This window comes from Sus scrofa, chromosome 2, assembly GCF_054392235.1.
Source record: "Sus scrofa isolate SSC_HxYL_T2T_F1_AM1 chromosome 2, Sscrofa_HxYL_maternal_Yorkshire_Landrace_v2.0, whole genome shotgun sequence".
NCBI classification, from domain to species: Eukaryota; Metazoa; Chordata; class Mammalia; order Artiodactyla; family Suidae; genus Sus; species Sus scrofa.
In genome coordinates this window covers 31,888,831-31,909,021 of record NC_139384.1, presented here as the reverse complement: position 1 = coordinate 31,909,021, position 20,191 = coordinate 31,888,831, and the positions used below count along the sequence as shown (strand labels likewise).

Sequence of the window (20,191 nt, the reverse complement as noted above, 5' to 3'; positions counted from 1 at the left end):
AAGTTTCTTCCAAAGAAGACAGCTAGGAGTTCCTGTTGTGGCACAGCAGAAACAAATCTGACTAGTAACCATGAAGCTGCGGGTTCGATCCCTGGCCTTGCTCAGTGGGTTAAGGATCCAGCATTCCATGAGCTGTGGTATAGGTCACAGATGTGGCTTGGATCTGGCATTGCTGTGGCTGTGGCATAGGCCAGCAGCTGTAGTGCCAATTCGCCCCCTAGTCTGGGAACCTCCATATGCTGCAGGTGCGGCCCTGAAAAGACCAAAAAAAAAAAAAAAAAAGACAGCTAATAACACTGGGGTCTCAGAAGTGCAGTCAAACTTAAGGGAGCTGGGCAGAGTCTCAGCCCCACTGCCTTGTCCCAGGATGCCCAGGTACCTTCCTCAAAGAGGTGATGCTCCTGCAGGAGGAGGGGGGCGGGGGGTGTTATTGTGGGTGGCAGGAAGCAATGTGGTTGTTTCAAACATGAGAGTAGGATTCCTCTCAGGAAGAGAGAGGTGGTTAGGTCTTGAGGATGAGGTCCCCTGGGCAGGGTGGGGGTGCATGAGGAAGTAGGCCAAAGAGAGGACCGCAAAGTGTGGACTAAGTGATAATGGGAAGTCAGGAGGAGAGGAGCAAGTCAAATGAGGAGAAGGAGATGGAAAGCAAGACAGCAATAGAAGTGGGCTCTCCTTCAAGAACTTCCCCGGAGCAGGAATATGCTTTTAAAAGCATTGTCCAGGAGTTCCCGTCGTGGCTCAGCAGTTAACGAGTCTGACTAGGAACGGTGAGGTTTCGGGTTCGATCTCTGCCCTTGCTCAATGGGTTAAGGATCCGGCATTGCTGTGAGCTGTGGTGTAGGTCACAGACGCGGCTCGGATCCCGCATTGCTGTGGCTCTGGTGTAGACCGGCGCTAGAGCTCCGATTGGACCCCTAGCCTGGGAACATTTATATGCCACGGGAGCAGCCCTAGAAATGGCAAAAAGACCAAAAAAAAAAAAAAAAAAAAAAAAGCATTGTCCAGATTCCCATTCTAAGTTATTTGCTGAGTGAGAGGTCATGCCCTCCATTGCCTCAGACCTTCAGGAAGCCCTTGCTGCCTCTCAAGCCTTGGACCAGAAGCAGTCTGGGAAAGAAAGGAACTGCAATGATGCCCAGTGGGGTGACCCAAAGCAGGAAGGAGGTGGTGTTCGTGAAAAGCAAAACAGAGAGAAGCTATAGAACTCAGCAAAATCAGGAATTTCAATCAGAGTGACTGGAAAACCTGAGTCAACCCAAGAATCACCTGGCCCCGCTCCTGTGTTTCCCTCCATATGGGGGTTGAGGGTTCGAGATAAAAAAAATCTCAAAGGCCAACATGTTCCTAGCAAGCTGGATGATTTGGGGATAGCCACGTAGCTGGCACTTGAATTTAACATTCATGCTATCATTCTTTAAAATGCTATGGTGATACTCTTTCCTTTCAAATATAATTTTCCTGGGACTACAATAATTTTGAGCCCTCTTCTGGAATTCCAAAACGTCCAAGGGAGGATGGGTGGGAAGTGCATTGGGATCCGTTCCTTTTCCTCTGCAAGAAGATTCAATATTTTAAAATAAGAAACTCTTCGGAGAATCATAGTTTCCTTCTGATTGTTTGGAACGGGGATTCACTATTAGTGAATCACTATAACTTGTGACCCACTCAGTGATTTGCTGGTCAGCTCAAATCAATTCTGATTCATTTCACCTCTTTACTTGTGTGTGTGCAGCGGGGGGAACAGAGGGCATAAAACCAGTGTTGATAAACTGAGCAGCCCGTCTTCCTATCCGAGAGAAATACTGCCTCTGCATAAACGTTCTGGGTGAGAGGGTCTTTACATCGTCAGCCCCCTCCACCACGTGGGATGTGCCTGCCTTTTGATGCTTGTTTTGATGCTTGAATTTCTTCCTCTGCAGCCGAAGTTCTCCATGTGTTTGGGTGGAGTTGTGCTTTAATGGAGAGAGGCAAGGAAATACGGGGGTTGAGGAAGAGAGCAAACGCCTGAAGTCTTTGAGAGTTCAGATGTTTGTAAAACTTTTAAGAAAAAAGAAAACAGACATGATTTTTAGGAGCTAGGCCTTCCTTCCCCCCCAAGGCCCCTGACATACACACACACACACACGTGTGATGCCCCACTAGCAGAGTCCCACGAGGCTATGTGAAGCCCTTTGGTGACTCCTGGAACTCTGCATAGCTGAAGTTGGGACCGATAGGAGACAGGACACAACAAGCTCTTCGAAAACCATCGCACGATATGATCATCAATGGGTAATATGAGCTGGGGGTTAGTTAAATAAAATGTGAACGCCATATTAATGACCCCTGTGGCTGCCTAACATAGCATTTCATCTTCCTTTCCAAGGAGGCAGAGAGGAGGGCCGGCAAATAAATTGTAGATGAAACCCCCATCATATGTTTATAAATACACTAACATTAGCATTTTACTTGCTCATAAATCTGCAGCAAACACTCAGGCACAAGATAGAGAGCCCTGTAAAACAATGATATATTCTCTGCTCGCAGGCATCGACCAGTGGGCCATTCACCGCCGATGCCGTTCTTCAAACACGTTCCCTCCGCTCCTGCCCCCTCATTTAAAATCCATTTTAATTTAAAGATGTGCAAGGCAGTGCTCGTGGTACATTTAGTCATCCTAGTTATACATCATGGAGCAAGGAAAAGAAAATTGTTTCATCTAGAGATACGGTTCAATGTGGTCACCACTGAACAGTGGAGTAATTACCATATCAGGCCCACTCAAAATGCACTCAGGGTGTTCTGTGACCTATCATTTGCTAATCTGCATAGTGAAGTATAGCTTCATAACTATAAATTGCTGACTTAATTAAAACCAGGACCTTTCTGTCATTTAATTACAGGGAGAAAGGTTATTGCTTAAATGCAATTTTCCAAATGTGATTTCTTAACAGTTATTAACTGCTTCACCATCATTTATTGTTTCAGATTTTTCAATTTGAAAATACTCCCCGTGACAGAAGTAATGACTTCATGAAAAACTCAATCTAGAGGGAGGCCAGCCAGCCCATTTGTTTCTCATAAGTGGAGCCGACAGGATGCTGGAAAATGTCACCGGAGGATCCTGGGATGGCTCTCACTTTCGGGGAGTAATTAGAACCCAGAGGGTCGTCTCCGAAGCAGGGAGAGGTTGTGGATATTTTAAAGGTGGTCCCTCCCCTCCATCCTAGCTGGCCCGTGGCTTTGCCTCATAAACCATGGTGGTGGCACAGGGTGGGGCCGGACGGTGCTGAGGTCAGCTTGGAGCAGCGTGAGCAGATCAAGGGGACCAAAGATCTGCACTTGGGCTCAGTCAGCTACCAGGCACTGATCTGAATGTGTACATGCTCTTTGTAAGGTCCCTACAGCTAGGACTGCTTCTGCCGCAGAATGAGAACCCGAAGTTTGGATATGGTAGGTAGCCCCGAGATGAAGAGAGCAGTCCTTATCTTCCTTCACCCTACGTCTGTCTTTAGTGGTTGTATCTTCTCTTTTGCTCCATGTCTTATTATGTAGCCTGGGGTTACTCCGATAAAGAGGAGAGACGGGCGAAGCCGGCCAACCCAGGTAAGCTGGGCAACTGAGCATCCCCAAAGCACTTCTTCGGTAGCAGGGGATGTAGGCATTGTCTTAATGCCCAAGTGCCCTAAATGGAGATTTGTGAAGCTGTTAAACTCAACCCTGCACTTCCTCTTGTAGTTCATCCCCAGCAGAAGCGCCAGGAATTTAGCTGAGACGGCAAATCTGGTTTTTCCCTTGACTCTGACAGCTCCTTGCTGGAAAGTTTACAAAACAAATGTACTTCCTGCCGGAAGGGGCCCAAATGTCTTGCTCATTGGCGGAGAGCTCCCTTAAATTTTACTTTCACTTTAGAAAAGGGTTAAAGTTAAAATTTCTCAGACAAAGATGTAGAATTTTGTCCCATTTCTATATAGTTTAGCCATTACTTTTGGCTTTATTCATGGTGGCAGATACCCCAAGCTGACTGATGGGGATTTCATAAAAGCTTAATCAGATTATTAATAATCCCTTATGTTCTCCATCAGCGTCGAGCTTTGCAGTGTTCAAAGTATTTTCATACGCTTTAACAATTTCAGCTCTGTTGCATACCATCAACGGCCAGCATCTCCCAACATATTTTTAGTAACACCTATATTTAAAAGGCATGGCTCCTGCCTACATTCAATCAGGAAAGTTATTTGATCCTTAATCTAATTCAATAACGTAGCAGGTAGCAAGAAAGGTACTTTAAACAAGGCTACACCACACCACATACTGGTTTTTTGTTTTTGTTTTGTTTTGTTTTGTTTTGTTTTTAGAAGAAACAGAAAACACATTCAGGTGGAAACGTATCCATGAGGATGCAGATTTGATCCCTGGCCTTGCTCAGTGGGTTAAGGATCTGGCGTTGCCAGTGGCTACAGCTCCAACTGGACCTCTTGTCTGGGAACCTCCATGTGCCTTAGTGCAGCACTCAAAAGCCAAAAAAGAAAAAAAAAAAGAAAAGAAAAGAAAAAAGAAAAAACCACACTCAAACTTGATCAACGTGAGTAAAAGTGGTGAAGCTCAGCATAGACATTTAGGAACCTCAAGGAATCCAAGACAGAAATCAAAATATAAGACAGCTTCAAATAAATTAGAAGGGAACGCTGAGACACAAGGCTGCTTTGCCTCTGGAAGCCACAGGGTCTCTGTTTTTCTCTCTCTTTCTCTATGGATTTCTGCCCATACTTTTCTCTCTCAACCAGTTCTCCTCATTCCTTATTTCATACGTGGTCAGTATGGCAGCCATCATGACTCTTCAGCTCTGCTGCACACTATCAACTGCCAACAACTGCCTCTCTTAGTCCAAATTTCTGGAAGAGGTAGTCTGCTTGTCTGAATATTTCTCCCATGAAACAAACTATGAATCACTGGCTAGCTAGGCCTCTGGATAGGAAAAGCAATGGTACATATACATAGAATAGTAGATCAAAAATTATGATCTTTCTTTTATTTGAGAGCTAAGGAAGTTGACCTCAGAGAGGTTGAATAATATTCCACTGTATTCACAGACTACATTTTATTATCCCTTCATCAGTTGGTGGACATTTGGGTTTTTTTCCCCCACTTTTTGGCTACTATAAGTTGAAGAGTCATGTGCAAGATTTTAGATGAACATATGTTTTCAATTCTCCTGAGTATAAACCTAGGATTGAGTAGGATTACACTAAAAATACACAACAAAATGTCTTGAATTATTTTTCTGTTACTCTCTCCCTCTTCCTTTCTACCTCCTACCTAAACAGCAGAACCCTCAAAGACCTTCCCTTCCCTCACTCTAAGCATCCCTAAAGATGCTACCTAAAACTCACAGCTCAAAGAGGCTTTGTCTTCCCCTTCACATTATCTTTTCTACTCACTCTTCCTTATCTGTTCTCTTCTGTAGTTCTCTGTCCTTCCAATAAAAATATTGCTGCTTTGCTGGTGTCTACATTTTTCCTACCACTTTCCCTTATCTGCACTAACAGCAAAAAGGGGAGGCTGGTGGGTGCCCAACCATGTGTGGGTGTGGATATGCCTGTGTTGGGCTGGGGTGCTACTGCTGGGGGGCAGGGATGGCAGTGAGCTGAAAACACCGCAGATACTATAATTAGGCTGTTTCTGGTCACTGTTAACATTGGATGTATCTAGACACAAATGCTATTCTGAAAAAAGATCTTGAAAAAGTACACTGCAAGGACTGCTAAGGGGGTGGGAGTGAGGGGGTGGGGGTGAAGAACAGCCCTAGCGTGACCTCCAGCCAAGGTCCTGGTGATTCTCGCCACTCTTCTTTCTCAGCAGAACCAACTCAGCATGACAGCTGCTCCCTGCCTCTCTCCTCAGAACCTCCCCACAAATCTCCGAATTCTTATGTGTGAATGTCTTGAATCTAAAATAATGGCATTGGGTTAAACTGTCTCTTCCATCTGAGAAGACAGTGATTCTATGAAATCTGTGTTCTTGAAGTATAAGTGCTTTACAAGGGGAAATCCATACCCTGGATGAGCTGAACTCTAGAAACCGCGCCTTTCCTGTTTCACCAGCAGGTAAGCCCTGTCTTCTGTCTAAGGCGGCAGAGAGGGGTACCAGGGAGCTACCCATCTATAAGCGCTGATCTCAGACAATGCCTAATGCTTTCTCTTTGGGAAGGTGATGCTAAGATTGCTAAGATTTTTATCTGCTCAACATCTCTGACCTCTCCTCAGAACCTCCCCACAAATCTCCGAATTCTTACGTGTGAATATCTTGAATCTAAAATAATGGCATTGGGTTAAACTGTAGTAATAGATCTTGCTTCTTTCAGGCCATGCACAGCCCTTCACTGTTTGGTCAGAGTGACACACCAAAGGAGGGGGCCAAGTGACTCAAGGTCAATCAGAGTGAATTCCTGGGTATTTTTCCAAATATAAGCTGGGAAGAAAGAGATTCTTTCTTTCTTTCTTTGGTGGGGAGTAGTGGGCTGTGCCTGCAACATGTGGAAGTTCCTGGGCAAGGGGTTGAACCTGTACCATAGCTCCAACCCAAGCCACAGCACTGACAATGCCAGATCCTTAATCTGCTGAGCCATCAGGGAACTCCAGAAAGAGTTCCTTGTCATATTTGGTAGTAAGCTGCCAGGATGTAAGCCTGGAGTAGACTGAGGTCATGTCTCCTGTCATTTGGAGAATCTGGTCTAGAGAGTAAAGATAATGTTTGGGAAGAAGCAGAAAAGCAAGGATTCCCCCTGGTAGTGGAGGTCCTGGATCCTGACTTCCCCGAGCCCAGATCCATCCTACTTTTTCCACAACTTGAGTCCGTGAACTAATGAAATCCACTTTTTTTTACTTAAGCCAATTTAAATCGAGTTTGTGTCACTTGCATCCAAAGAGCCTGATGTACAGGGATGGCACGAGGAGTCAGCTGTTTGCACATGCAAAGGGATCAGAGGTTTTAGAGACATGCCACGTACTCTTATATTTGTTGGAAGGGTATAACATGGCTCTAGCTCTTTGCTTTTATGTGAACCTTCTCTGGGTGCTCACATAAAATATTAAATGACTTGTTATCTTCCATCTCTTCTGTGTCCAGTTCCTTGAAAGCAACCTCTGCCTGGTTGTCCTTGGGCAGGTCTTCTCTGTGTTGTTCACTGGTCATGCTCTTAGATCAGAGAATCTGTTGTCTGCAAGTTAGAGGGCATTTGTACCCACCATAAGATGCAGGTTCAGACTGCTTCTCTGAACCTTCTGATGATGTCATTTAATATTTGCGTGTGGTATACTACACATTAGCCACAAGTTAGACTGTCAGGTTAAAGAAGGCAGAGACTGCAAAAGGACTTTTGAAAGTGATTTGATATTTCAAAGACATTCACATGTACGTTTGTAGTCCTTAAAACACATATCCACATCATATTGCTTTGAATGTTTTATATGCGAGCTCTTTAAGGGAATTGGGATTTTTGAAAAAGGTGTTAAATCCTCTTCTTTTTGAGGAAAATTGCAGAACCTAAACATCCACCTTCCCCTCACCCTGAATCTCAGTGGTTTGAGATAAAACTTGGGAAAATTTCTTTACCACCAACCATGCCCCTGAGACAGGATAGGAAATGGGCTCTGGTTATACCAGTGTCGCCATATTGAATCTGGAAGGTGACCGTGGCCACACTCTGCATCATTCTATATTATTTGGGTGAGTCTGCCCCATCCACCAAACCAAAGATCTTTTAAGGTCAAAAACCTTAAATCAATTCCAGGGAGAGAACCAGGCAACAGGAGGCAATCAATAACACTAATAATGGCTGATGTTTTTAAAGCACCTACTACATGCTAGCGTTCACATCTCTCTTGCCATGTTAGGCTTTAGCTTCATTGGTCTTCTTTCCTACCTTAAGTTTATTGAATCCATCTCTGCCTTAGAATATTTGCACTGTTCCCTTTGTCTGGAATGTTCTTCTTCCTCCTCTAGCTCCTCCATGACACTGTCTTCAGCTCAAATGTCACCTCCTCCATGAAGCCTTCTAGATCACATAACAGAACCCCCCCACACACCAAACAGTGCCTTAAAACAATGATAATCATTTATTTGGCTCAGGATCTGAGGGCTGGGGGCTGGGCTAGACTCAGAGCCCTCTCTCAAGCTCTCTAACCCCGAAAGAATGCAAATTGTGGAGTTCCTGTTGTGACTTGGTGGTAACAAACCCAACTAGTATCCTTGAGGAAGAGAGTTCGATCCCTGGCCTTACTCAGGGGGTTAAGGCTTCGGCATTGCTGTGAGCTGTGGTGAAGGTTGTAGACACTGCTCGTACCCATGTTGCTATGGTTGTGGCATAGGCTGGCAGCTGCAGCTCCGATTAAACCCTTAGCCTGACCTTCCATATGCCTCAGGTGTGGCGCTAAAAAGCAAAAAAAAAAAAAAAAAAAAAAAAAAAAGAAAGCAAATTGTGAGAACAGGGGCCTCGTGTGTCTTATTCACCACTGCATCCCCTGGGTTGACTAGAGCAGTGACTGGCACATAATGGACAATAAATTCACATCAAATGAATGAATGAAAGATAAATGACAAGGGCCATTCTAAAGTGGCCATCTCATGGAGATCAATATTTCTGGGCTCCATTTTGGATGAAGAGGGACCCTCTTCTCCTTTGCTTTTCTATTCTCTTCTCTTCACCTCCCTCTCCCCTCCCCCACAAAAATAGTCACAAATCCCTGATAAGACAGCATTTTTAATCTGGAGTCCTTAATAGAACCATGATCCATTGGATCCAGTTTCACTATCTCATTCTTCATGAGAACAAACACACCCAAGCACACTGGCTTCATTCTTCAGTCGTGTCAAGAGTATTTACACAACCCTACATCCTGCCTATTTCACACATTCTTGATTGGCTTGGATGTGTTTTTTGTTTCCTCAGTCTTTTGGTTTTGCTTTGTTTTTGCTTTTTTTTCCCCAGCCAGATACACTGAGACCTGGTCTGTTTCCATTTAGGTGTATTCATCAGTCTGCCCTTTGCAACGTTTCTGTCCCTGAGATTCAGCTCGAGACTTCACAGGCTTGAACATTCTAACTACATGTCACTGGCACCACTGTCTCTTGTCACAATCCTAATTCTATGTTCTGATAATACAACTTCATTAGTGTCTGCACCTCCTTTCCCCTACCTTTGAAATACTGTCTTCTGCTGAAACGACTAGCGACACTCTTGAGTCACATCATTTGGCTGTCTGACAGCCTTTGCGAGTGAGCTAAACTGTGAGCAGATGAAAATTTCTGACAATTTCCATTATCGTCAAATGGAGATATTTACTTGTACAAATATTAAAGGTTATTTAAAGATGTAAACTGACTTCATTTCATTAGAGGTTTGTATAAGGTAATAATTTAAAACAACTACCCAGACTCATTTGAATAAATTACCAATTCATTTTCTGGAAGAAAAATGCCGCTTCTCCAGGCTGTGTTTTTAACTGCTTGCAATGGTAGAAGATGAAAACAAAAACCTATGAATATTTCGGAACAAGAAATGCTCAAATTCTCTTATTTTTTTTAAACAAGAATCAGACAATGGGTTATTGTTCTGGAAACCAGATGAGACAGTGACATCAAAATGGGTCTTAAAAAGGGGGTAGTAGAAACGGCGGTTAAATCCTCATGAATTCCAGTTCTAGGAATTTACCCTAATTTAAAAAAATAAGGATGTGTGCAAATACTATCTACAGGGATGTTCATCCCAGTGTTATTTACAACAGAAAAGAAAGAAAGGAAGGAAAATGTACCCAAGACTATACATTATAGTCATATGATGGCCTGGAGCACAGATGATTTAAAAAAATATTGTAGAAGAATTCAAAATAACATGTGAGGAGTTCCCCTTGTGGCACAGCGGAAACGTATCCAACTCGTATCCTTGAGGACGAAAGTCTGATCCCGGGCCTTGCTCAGTGGATTAGGGATCCGGTGCTGCTGTGAGCTACGGTGTAGGTCGAAAACACAGCTCAGATCTGGCGTTGCTGTGGCTGTGGCGTAGGTTGACAGCTGCTGCTCCGATTCGAGCCCTAGCCTGGGAACTTCCATATGCTATGGGTGCAGCCCCCACCCCCCCAAAAGAGCAAAATGACATGTGAAAATGTTCACTATATAAAAAGATGTAATAAAGGGAAACTGCATTGACTATATAGCCTAGATAGCATTTATGAAAAGACATCTATGTTTGCATTGAAAAACCTGAAAGGAAAAAGAGATCAAAATGATAACTTGATAATGGGATTATTGGTGATTTTCATTCTTGTGCTTTTATAATGAGAAAAATACTAGTAATCCAGTATTACACAACAGTTTACAACTCAATGGTATTGGAGGCCTCATTATTCCTGCTTAGCTGGATCAGTTCCTGTTTTCTTCTAGTACAGTAGGGAACATCCCTGCTGTGGATATTGGAAAAAGGAGACAGAGCAGTAGTTGATCTAATATCATACAGCAAGTTTTTTATGCTTCCAAGACTTGGCATCTTGGCCTAGTTCTTTCCACCTATGACCTTCGATATTAAACAGGTAAAATCCTAATTGTTAAAGTGCTTCTTACAAAACGTTCAGAAGACCTTGTCTCTTAAAGAATGAATTAAAGAGTGGGGGTGGGAAGGATGACATTTGCTTGCAGGGTTTGGAGTTCCCTGGTGGCCTAACAGATCCTTAAGGAGCTGGCATTGTCACTGTTGCAAAGTTGGACAGTGAAAGACAAACATCATATGATATCACTTATGTGTGGAATCTAAAAAAAGGATGCAAACAAACATATTTGCAGAACAGAAACAGACTCACAGACTTTGAAAACAACTTAGGATTACCAAAGGGGACAGGTTGGGGGGAGGGATGGACTTGGGGTTTGGGACTGACGTATGCACACTGCGCTATATGGAATCATTGGCCAGTGGGGACCTGCTGTCTAGCACAGGGAACTCTACCCAATATTCTGGGATAATCTATGTGGGAAAAGAATCTCAAAGAGAATGGATGTATATATATGCATAACCGAATCACTTTGTTGTATAGCAGATATTATCACAACATTGTAAATCAACTATACTTCCATAAAGCTTTTTAAATAATGACATTTATTGCATGGTTTGGAGTTCTCTGGGGGCCTAGGAGGTTAAGGATCCAGAATTGCCACTGCTGTGGCACGGGTTTTGATCCCTGGCCTGGGACCTTCTGCATGCTATGGGCGCAGTCAAAAAAACCAAGAAGAGGGCATGAATAAGGATTAGCTCAGCCCGAGTGTCACAACCCTCCCCTAGAAAACACAGTGTAATTTTCTCACTTGTAGGAAGTCCAGGGCTGGGAAGGCATTCTGAGGGTCAGGGAGTCCGTGATTTCTATTTTGTTGCTTTACTGTCCTTAGCACACTGACTCCTCCTTGTAATACAAGCTCCAGCCACGGCGGAACATTGCAGAGGGTAGGAAGGCAGAAGAGGAAACGGCGGGGGAATGTCTTGAATCTAATATGACAGGCCAGGAGTTCCCGCCGTGGCTCAGTGGTTAATTAACCTGACCAGTACCCATGAGGACGAGGGTTCGATTCCTGGCCTTGCTTAGTGGGTTGGGGATCCAGCACTGCCATGAGCTGTGGTGTAGGTTGCAGATGTGGCTTGGATCCCGCGTTGCTGTGGCTGTGGCTCAGGCCGGCAGCTACAGCTCTGATTCGATCCCTAGCCTCGGAACCTCCATATGCCTCGGGTGCGGCCCGAAAAAGACAAAAGACAAAAAATAAGATAAGATAAGATAAAATGACAGGTCAGACTCTTGTTACATCCCATGGGCAGAACTTGGTCACACAGCCACGGCCAGGGAGTATTACGGGAACCTGAGAAAGGCAGTCTTTATTCTTCCTGGCTCACCTCAAAGTTAGGGGTTAGTTTTTAAGGAAAAAAGAGAAAATGGATCCTGAAGTAGTAGAAGCCTCTCCAAAATAACATACGTGTGGACGTCACAGACAGAGAACACAAATCAAGTGTAACTATTTCGACATTTTTTATATTCATTCAACCCAGAGCGCATGCCCTGGTGCTGACATTTATTTGAAAACAGTCTCCATGCTGCAGAATTCTGAGATACGGTCTCTGGGGAAGAAATAAAACAGCTGCAGCAAATAAAGCAGATGGGAATTAAGAATGCTGGAGAGTCTCCAAAATATGATCCCATTGTCCAGTAAGTGCCAACTCTACAAAGAATGTGTGCTCCAAAATAGAAACTTTATGAAACTTTGAAGCCTTTGATTAATGTAAACCTTCATGAATAATGCAAGGCTGTGCACCAGGGCTTGATGTGAAGCCGAGAGAGGAGAAAGATTAGCATGTTCATCTTGGCTTTAAAAAAAAAATTAAGAAAAATTCACAGAGGGAAATTCAGGCATTTGGGGGTGAGGGGTATGGCTGATAAAATGGCCGCTGCTGACATGATCCTTTGATGGGGGGACCTCAGAGCAAATACCAGCCAGTTCGCCAACGAGACTCCCTCCAGAGGGGAGGCAGAGTTTTCCCTGCAGGGGCCGCACAGGTCCAGCCCTGTGTGCCATCGGGTAGAACAGTCAGGGCCAGCCATACATATGTGACTGCAGACAGTCCCCAGAGACTCTTCCTTGCCCAGAAATATCTTTCCCACCTACAGGTTGCTGGAAAGAGACATTCCTCCATTAGACATTTCTCCCTTTATATTAATGAATTCTCTTCTGAGTATGCAAAGATCTCTGGGAGGCACTGCACAGGCATATTGTCCAAAGCACAATCCTTTCGGTGCTGCCTCTAAAGTGGCTTTTACACATTATGTTAAACAGTACTTAAGATTTGCAAAAGGTTAAGAATCACCCATCATCCAGCTTAATATATAAAATATGACCAAGGCCCCTGTCCCCTTCCCCAATCGCAACTTATGCCTGGCCCCTAGAGGTTACTGCCAACTTGAATAAAATGTGGTGTATCCTTCTCAAGCACAGGATGCCATGTGCCTATAACATTTTCAACCAAAGCCTTCATTCTGTACATGGAGAATACTACTACAGTGCCGGGCACCATAGCAACAGCATCCTTGCCTCCGGTGTCTCCCTCCAGCTAGTTAACCTCCCACATTGCAGTCACAGCATTGTACTCCTGCTTAAGAGCTTCAAGTGCCTTCCGACTGCCTATATGATAAAATCCAGTCTCCTTAGCATGGCCTCCAATGTCACGTGACCACGTTGCTAGGGCCCCTCCCAGAGCCTCGGAAGTGTTAGGGAGAAGCGCAAGGTGGACATAAGCCTCCCAGCAAACAGGCCTCTGTACACATGTTTGCATGGCTGCAGTAATAGATTCCTGGGGTGGGTCTTCTCATTTTCAGTAGAAGAAATTTATCAGACATGTGTTCAACTCCCAGCTCTGCTTCTTGTCAGATCTTAGGCAAGTTGCTTCACTTCCTTGAGTTTCTATTTCCTGTGGGGGATAAGATCACTTATGAACAAGACCGCTAGCTAATCATCAAAGTCCCCTTTGTCCTTCTTCTCTAGTTCTGGAATTATAGCCAGGATATTGCTGCCCAGCTAGGGACCACATTTCCCAACTTTCCGTGGCGTTTGATTTTACCCTCTTACAAACTAATACATTAACTGGTCACTGTTTCATTGATGTTGATAGAGCACATGAGACTCCTAGGTCACAGAGACAAAAGATTTTATTCCTCATGATACAACAAGTGCATAAGCATATTTGCATTGCTTCCTCTTGCCTTCAGGGCTCATGGGGATTATGCAATCAACCTAGATGGATGTTATGCACAGAGTGGGTCTGTGTTACAACTGAGGAATGCTGAGCTTGGGGAATCTGCCATTTTTATAGTAGGGAATAAGAAAGCCCACTCATTGTCCTTGGCAGTACGTGTGTGTGTGTGTGTGTGTGTGTGTGTGTGTGTGTGTGTGTGTTTATGTGTCTATTGGAATAAACAGATGTTCTTTCATTTCTTCAGGCTATTGTCTGTTTAAATGACCCTGAGAAATTACCTAGCTAAAAGAGCATTGAGGGCCTTGCAGTCTTGGTGAACCCAGCAAAATATGTAAGAATGCAAGAGACCGAAGCACTGTTCTCTCCTAACAGCTTTTTTTTTTTTTTTTTTTTTTTTTGTCTTTCTGTCTTTCCTAGGGCCGCACCCGTGGCATATGGAGGTTCCCAGGCTAGAGGTGTAATCAGAGCCTAACAGCTTTTTTGAGATTAGATGTGACCGTGTCATTTTGTTCACTGCAGAGGGAAGAGGTGTGTGCCTTCCAGTGTGACATCTTAAGACCACACCATGCCCCATCTACTTCCTCTTTCCCCTTCTTGCTGGCTAGATGGTTGGAATGGCAATATTAAGAGAAATTTCAGCAAGTTCCTGCCATGGCTCAGTGGTTAACGAACCTTACTAGTATCCATGAGGACGTGGATTCAATCCCTGGCCTTGCTCAGTGGGTTAAGGATCTGGCGTTGCCATGAGCTGTGGCGTATGTCCCAGACACAGCTCAGATGTGGCTCAGCTGTGGCTATGGTGTAGGCCAGTGGTTACAGCTCCAACTCAACACCTAACCTGGGAACCTCCATATGCCATGGATATGGCCCTAAAAAGACAAAAAAAAAAAAAAAAAAGATAGAGAGAGAGAAAGAAATTTCATAAGCGAAGTATTGAAGAAGGTAGAATGCAATCAGCCTGAGCCCCTGAATGACTGCATGCAGCAGAGCTGCCCATCAACTAGAACACTTACCTTAAGTTGTCATGTAAGAAGGAAATAAACTTTGTATTCTGCAAGCCATCTAAAGAGTTCATCTGTTACACCGACCCAGTCTACCCTTCACTAATAACAGCATCTAACTCAGAATGGTTATGAAGATTAAGAGAAATTCCAAGGCTAACATTCATGCAGAACTTACTGTATCCTGGGCTCCATGCTAAACACTTACATACATGAATTTATTAAATAATCAAAACAACCCTTCAAGGTAGGTTTCATCATCTCCATTTCATAATTGGAGATCAAAGAGATTAAGAAATATTCTTAATAGTCAAAGACTAGGAAGGGATAGACGCGGAACCAAATCCAGATCTGGAAAATGCATGAGGGTTTTGGTATGGCTCACGCCTCCAGAGTTTCAGTTGCAGATTTTTCTCTCCTCTCTCCTGTCCCGTCTGCCCTTGAGATTCCCTCTCCTCTTCCCCTCCCTCTTTCTCCCCTTCTTTAATACTGGATCCTCGTTTCATGCAAGATAGCATGCTATCACACAATAAATATTGCAACCAGGATATCTGAGTTACAGTTTCAGCTTTTTTGAGTCCTAGCTGTGTGAATGTGGTAAATCATCTTTCTGAGTCCCGGTTTTCTTGTCAGAATAATAGTTATGCCAATAATCGTTGCCTTATCTATCTTACATGACGACCATGAGGCTCAATTAAAATACACTGCATCAAAGATCTTAACAAATTGTAAACCATTCTGGAGATGGCAGCTGTTCCTCCCTACTCTACCCCCATCCCATATGCCAGTAGTTCATAAAGTATAATCCCTGGACAGCAGCATCAGCATCACTGGGAACTTGTTAGAAATTCAAATACTTAGGCCCCACCTAGACCTGCTGAATTAGAAAAGCTAGGGGTAGGACCTAGAAAACTATGCTTACCAAGCCCTCTAGATGATTTTGATAATCAAGATTGAGAACTACTGTCATGTGAAGACACACACACACTCACATCCAGATGAAATGAAGTTAAAATAAATATCATAGAGAAAAGAATTCATATAAGAGCAGCCTGAGGACAGTGTTTGAGAAAAGAGGTATGGGCAGGGCAGTGCTGAGGAGATGCTTGGGGGGGGTAGATAAAGACACGGTTAAGAGCATCAGGGCTTTTTACTTCAGTGGAATTTCTTTCTTCTCCCAGAACCAGCGCTATGACCCACGGCTGAGCTATACCAATGGAATAAGAGCAGGAAAAGTGAGTCTTGAAGAAATGACCCAATATTTAACAGGACTCCTTTGGTTGCAAGTAAGAGGAGGCCATCACAAACAGTTTTAAACAAAAGTGCGAAGGTATTGGCTTATAAAGCTTGAAAGCCCAAGTGTAGATTGGCTTCATTCACAAGATCGCTCTTTGGCCAACTTTGACTTTGGGATTCTGTTTCTCTCATTTTCTTGGCTCTAGTTTTCCCTGTTTTTATTACTCTCAGAACCTTTCCCTGTGGTGGTGTACATGTGCGGAATCACTCTAAGGTCCATGTTTTATCTGTTTAGCAAGGAGAGTGTCTGTTTCCCCATGGTTCTGAACCTTCCTCTTAGTACTAGAACTCCTGAGTTTCAGCTGGACACATGGCCTCCTAGCAAGAGGCTCTATTTCTCAGCTTGCTTTGCAGGTGGGAGGGGTGTGCAGCAGGGAGTCACATATTAACATCAGGTTAGTGGAATGTGGGGAGTGTTGGGTGCAACTTTTTGGTTATCTCCTTGAAGCTGAAACTATATGCCCTGGACTTTTTTGTCTTCTCCTAGACTGGAAGGCAAATGTGTATTTAAACCAGCCTCAACTTTCCTAGGACAACACCCGAGGAGATGACAGACCAAGAAGATGGAAAGATTCTGGGTCTCTGAAGTATCTGATGGAGCAGAGATAACCCATCAGTCTTGAACCGCTCAAGATAAGAGAGATAAGTAAAACACTTTTTAAGCCATTGTGTTCTTGGGTTTCTTTGTTATAGCCATTTAGCCTGTATGCTAACATACCATGTAGCCATCCAGGAATCAGTGTGGACAATAGACTGGCTATTTACAGATCCAGGTTCTCATCAGTCCTACAGTTGGTACAATGTGATCTTGGGTTTCAATTTCCTCTTGTGTAAAATAAGGCATTTGGACTGAATCTGGGATACAGGTCAATAGAATTCATCTTGAGCAAAATAGGGAAAATGAGAGCAGCTACTTTGTAGGGTCATGAGGATTAGAGGAGATAATGCAGAGACTACACTCAGCCCAGTGCCTGAGACCTAACAGATGCTCTGTAACTATTAGCTATAATTATTGTTGTTATTATTATTAAGTTCTGACCCTGACAGATTGCAGGAGGCTGCCTGGAGTGCAGTGTTGACAGGGAGAGGAGACCACATCCATGCTCACTGGAAATGAATGCCATAATCATCTAGCTGTAGCTTCCATGGGCACAGGAGGGGGCGTTCCCTGCAATGGAGTGGATTCCTGGATTCCTAAGTCCTCTTCCCCTCTGACTTTGCAGAGTTTTTTCTACCTCCACTGAGTGTCTTGCCTTCCCCCCCTTCCTTATACCATACACACTACCAACTCTTTCAAGCAACACACAAACACAGGGGCCCCTTCAATGTCTTTCACTCAATGGCTAGCCTTCTCCTCACCGGCTTTTCATCTTCTGAGCCTAACCCCCAAATCTGGAGTCTCCAGACTCACAAGAGATGCCAAGCTTCTCAGGCTTCTGTATTTTTAAGTCACTTCCCTCTCACCTGACTTAATGCCTGGACATTTGCGTGTTAAAATGATGTTGTTCAGCCAGGACCTTGCAGGAAGTATCTGGAGGACAGTGGTACCCCATAGGTATAATCCTTTTGCGGGGTGACTCTGCCTCAACTGACTCAATCAGCGTAATAACTTGTGGTGTCCTGGGGAGGATTTGGATCTTTCTTGAATCCAATCACTGACCCCAGCTTAGAAAATAACTCAGGTCAGATAATCCAAATCTGCACTCCCATCCTCAATCCCAAATCATTTCCAGGGAGAAGTGTTATTTTGACCATTTTCAAAAGTCACTGAAACCAAAGAAATGATACATGGGGGAAGGGTCAGTTGAAGAAAATCGACTGTACTCTGGAAAATAGAATTCACCTAGTTAAACTTAGTGCATGACTCGCACAGGATAAACCCACTCCAACACTCCTGTTCCTAAGTCTTTATATCCCTTCTTCTCTGTTGGGGTCAGCAAATTACCGCCTGCTTTGGTAAAGAAAGCCACCATTTGTTTTTGTAAATAAAGTTTTATTGGAACAAGCCAATGCCTATTCGTTTACATGTTGTTTATGCCCTAGCGCTGCAAGAGCAGAGTTGAGTAATTACAACAGCAGTCATATGGTTGGCAAGGTCTAAAACTTTTACTTGCCTGTCCCTTTATAGAAAAAGTTTGCCTATGCCTATTCTATTTTATTTCAACTCCCTTTAGCACGGGTCACTATTGATAGCTGATTTCAGTCAGCCAACCAAGCTAAGGCAGCCACTCGCAATTGCCCATGGGGTACACGTATTCCAGTGGCTCTGGAAATAGCAGCTACTTCACTCTGAGCTGTAATTACATTCCTCCTTTCCTGGTCTAGCACCCTCAGAATCCAGCCCCATACTCATGGGTAGGAAAGAGAAGAGGCTGTTTCAGAGAAGCCATAGATATACCCTGCTTCTCAGACAGAGAGAGCCAGGAATTGTAAAACCCTGAGCTTATGGTTTGTCTTTTTGTTAAGTTCCCTTGTTCTGTTAGATGAAGCCAGCTCGCCCCACAGTGTGGTTGGCAGTAGACATTGCTCCTCTGTTGCAGGAGAATAAAGAAAGGTGGACACGGTCCAACTGGACAGCCCATGCTAGTCTGATATGGGCACCACGATCTGCTTGAGCTGATCATTGCCATGGGGAAACGCAAAGCCACATTGCCAGATGTTACGCATTTTTAAAGAGAATTTGGAAATCTTTTTGGATTCAAATTTTTTTTCTTTTTCTATTTTTTCTTTTTTGGACAAACGTGCAGCATGCGGAAGTTCCCAGGCCAAGGATCAAACCCATGCCACAGCAGGGGACCTGTACAGCAATGACAACACCAGATCCTTAACCTGATAAGCCACCAGGGAACTTCTGGAAATCTTTTTTGTTTGTTTTGTTTCCTTTAAATAGGTGATCACTGCACACTGAGGTTTGGGACTAATGGCTGGTGACCCTGGGCCATTGTATTTGCTTTTCTCAAGATTGGCGTCCTCAGCTGTCCAGTGGATGGAAGAAGGAAGGGAGAGTATCTCATAAGGGTTTTATGATGCCTACTGGTGATAATTCATATAATGTTCTGAGGATGGAGCCTGGCAGACATGGAGTAAATGATCAGTAATTGTTAATTTTTTTTTTTTTATCAGACACTGAAGGAGGCACTAGGCTGGCATCCTATCTTTGTTGCCCACCTCAATTCAGGGTTTGTCTTGTTTTCCAAAGCAGGGACAGCCACCAAGCCTCAGCAGGCAGTCTTTGGAGCCCCTTAAATGAATGGGGGGAGGGAGGCCAGAGATCCCACAAGAAATTACCCCTCACAACATCTGCTGTAGACCTTTTCTACTGGAGGGAAAAATAAAAAAATAAGTAAAGACGAAAAGCTGGAAGGAAGGAAAGAAGGAACGAAGGAGAAAGAAAGAGAAAGGAAAGAAAGAAGGGAGAAAAAGAGGGGGAAATGGGAGGGGGAAATGAGATTTAGTAAAAACTCAAACTAGACAACACTGTAATTAATATACAGGAAGAAAACCTAGAATTATCACATAGGGATATAAAAAAACTGCTAAGCAATATCATATTGCAAATTATAATTAAGGACATGAAAAAATATTTAAGGCATATTGTTAAGCCTGAAAATTAGGCTACAAAATAATGTTTATTGAATGAGACTAATAGCATGTATGAACTTAATATATATCTAAGTAGAAAAAAGACTGGAAGGATGGAAGGAAAGCCAACAAAATATAAACAGTGGTCGTCTCCGGGTAACAGGATTGCGAGTGATTTTATGTTTTGTTTTAATTGCATGAACTTCCTAAATTGTCTTCAATAAACCTGAATAACTTGTGTAATAAGATAAAACGGGAAGTATTACAAATAATCGTCAGGACTATGAAGTTACCAGTTACAGCCACACCATGAGTTTCAGATTCCTTTTCCAAACTTCCAGCAGGTGGCGCAATGGCGATGTCAGCCTCTGGCAGAGTTTCTCTCCAGGCTGACACAACCTCAGAGGCTTTGCTGGTGGGGAGGGAGCACTTGGAAGAAACCACCCAGACCCAGGGGCTGCCTGCACTCAGATCCCTGGGCCAGGGTTCCATTCTTCGCACACTAGGAGAGGCAACACAGTTAGAAATGCAGTAAGATGCTATTTCTCTCCCT

The 20,191-nt window shown here is 43.7% G+C and overlaps 1 protein-coding gene across 31 annotated transcripts in view; it reads right to left on the bottom strand.

Moving 5' to 3' along the window:
- Positions 1-20,191, bottom strand: part of LOC100737821 (uncharacterized) — a 333,963-nt gene that overhangs the window by 58,279 nt on the left and 255,493 nt on the right. Inside the window, exon 4 of one of the 31 annotated variants that reach the window (XM_085011541.1) lies at positions 11,105-13,474. The exons of 29 other annotated variants lie outside the window; for them this stretch is intronic. In XM_085011541.1, coding sequence (XP_084867667.1) covers positions 13,452-13,474 — 23 coding nt within the window. In that variant the 3' untranslated portion in view covers positions 11,105-13,451. Of the gene's footprint in view, positions 1-11,104; positions 13,475-20,191 lie in introns of those variants that run through there. One more of the 31 variants, XM_085011562.1, reaches the window with a different exon arrangement.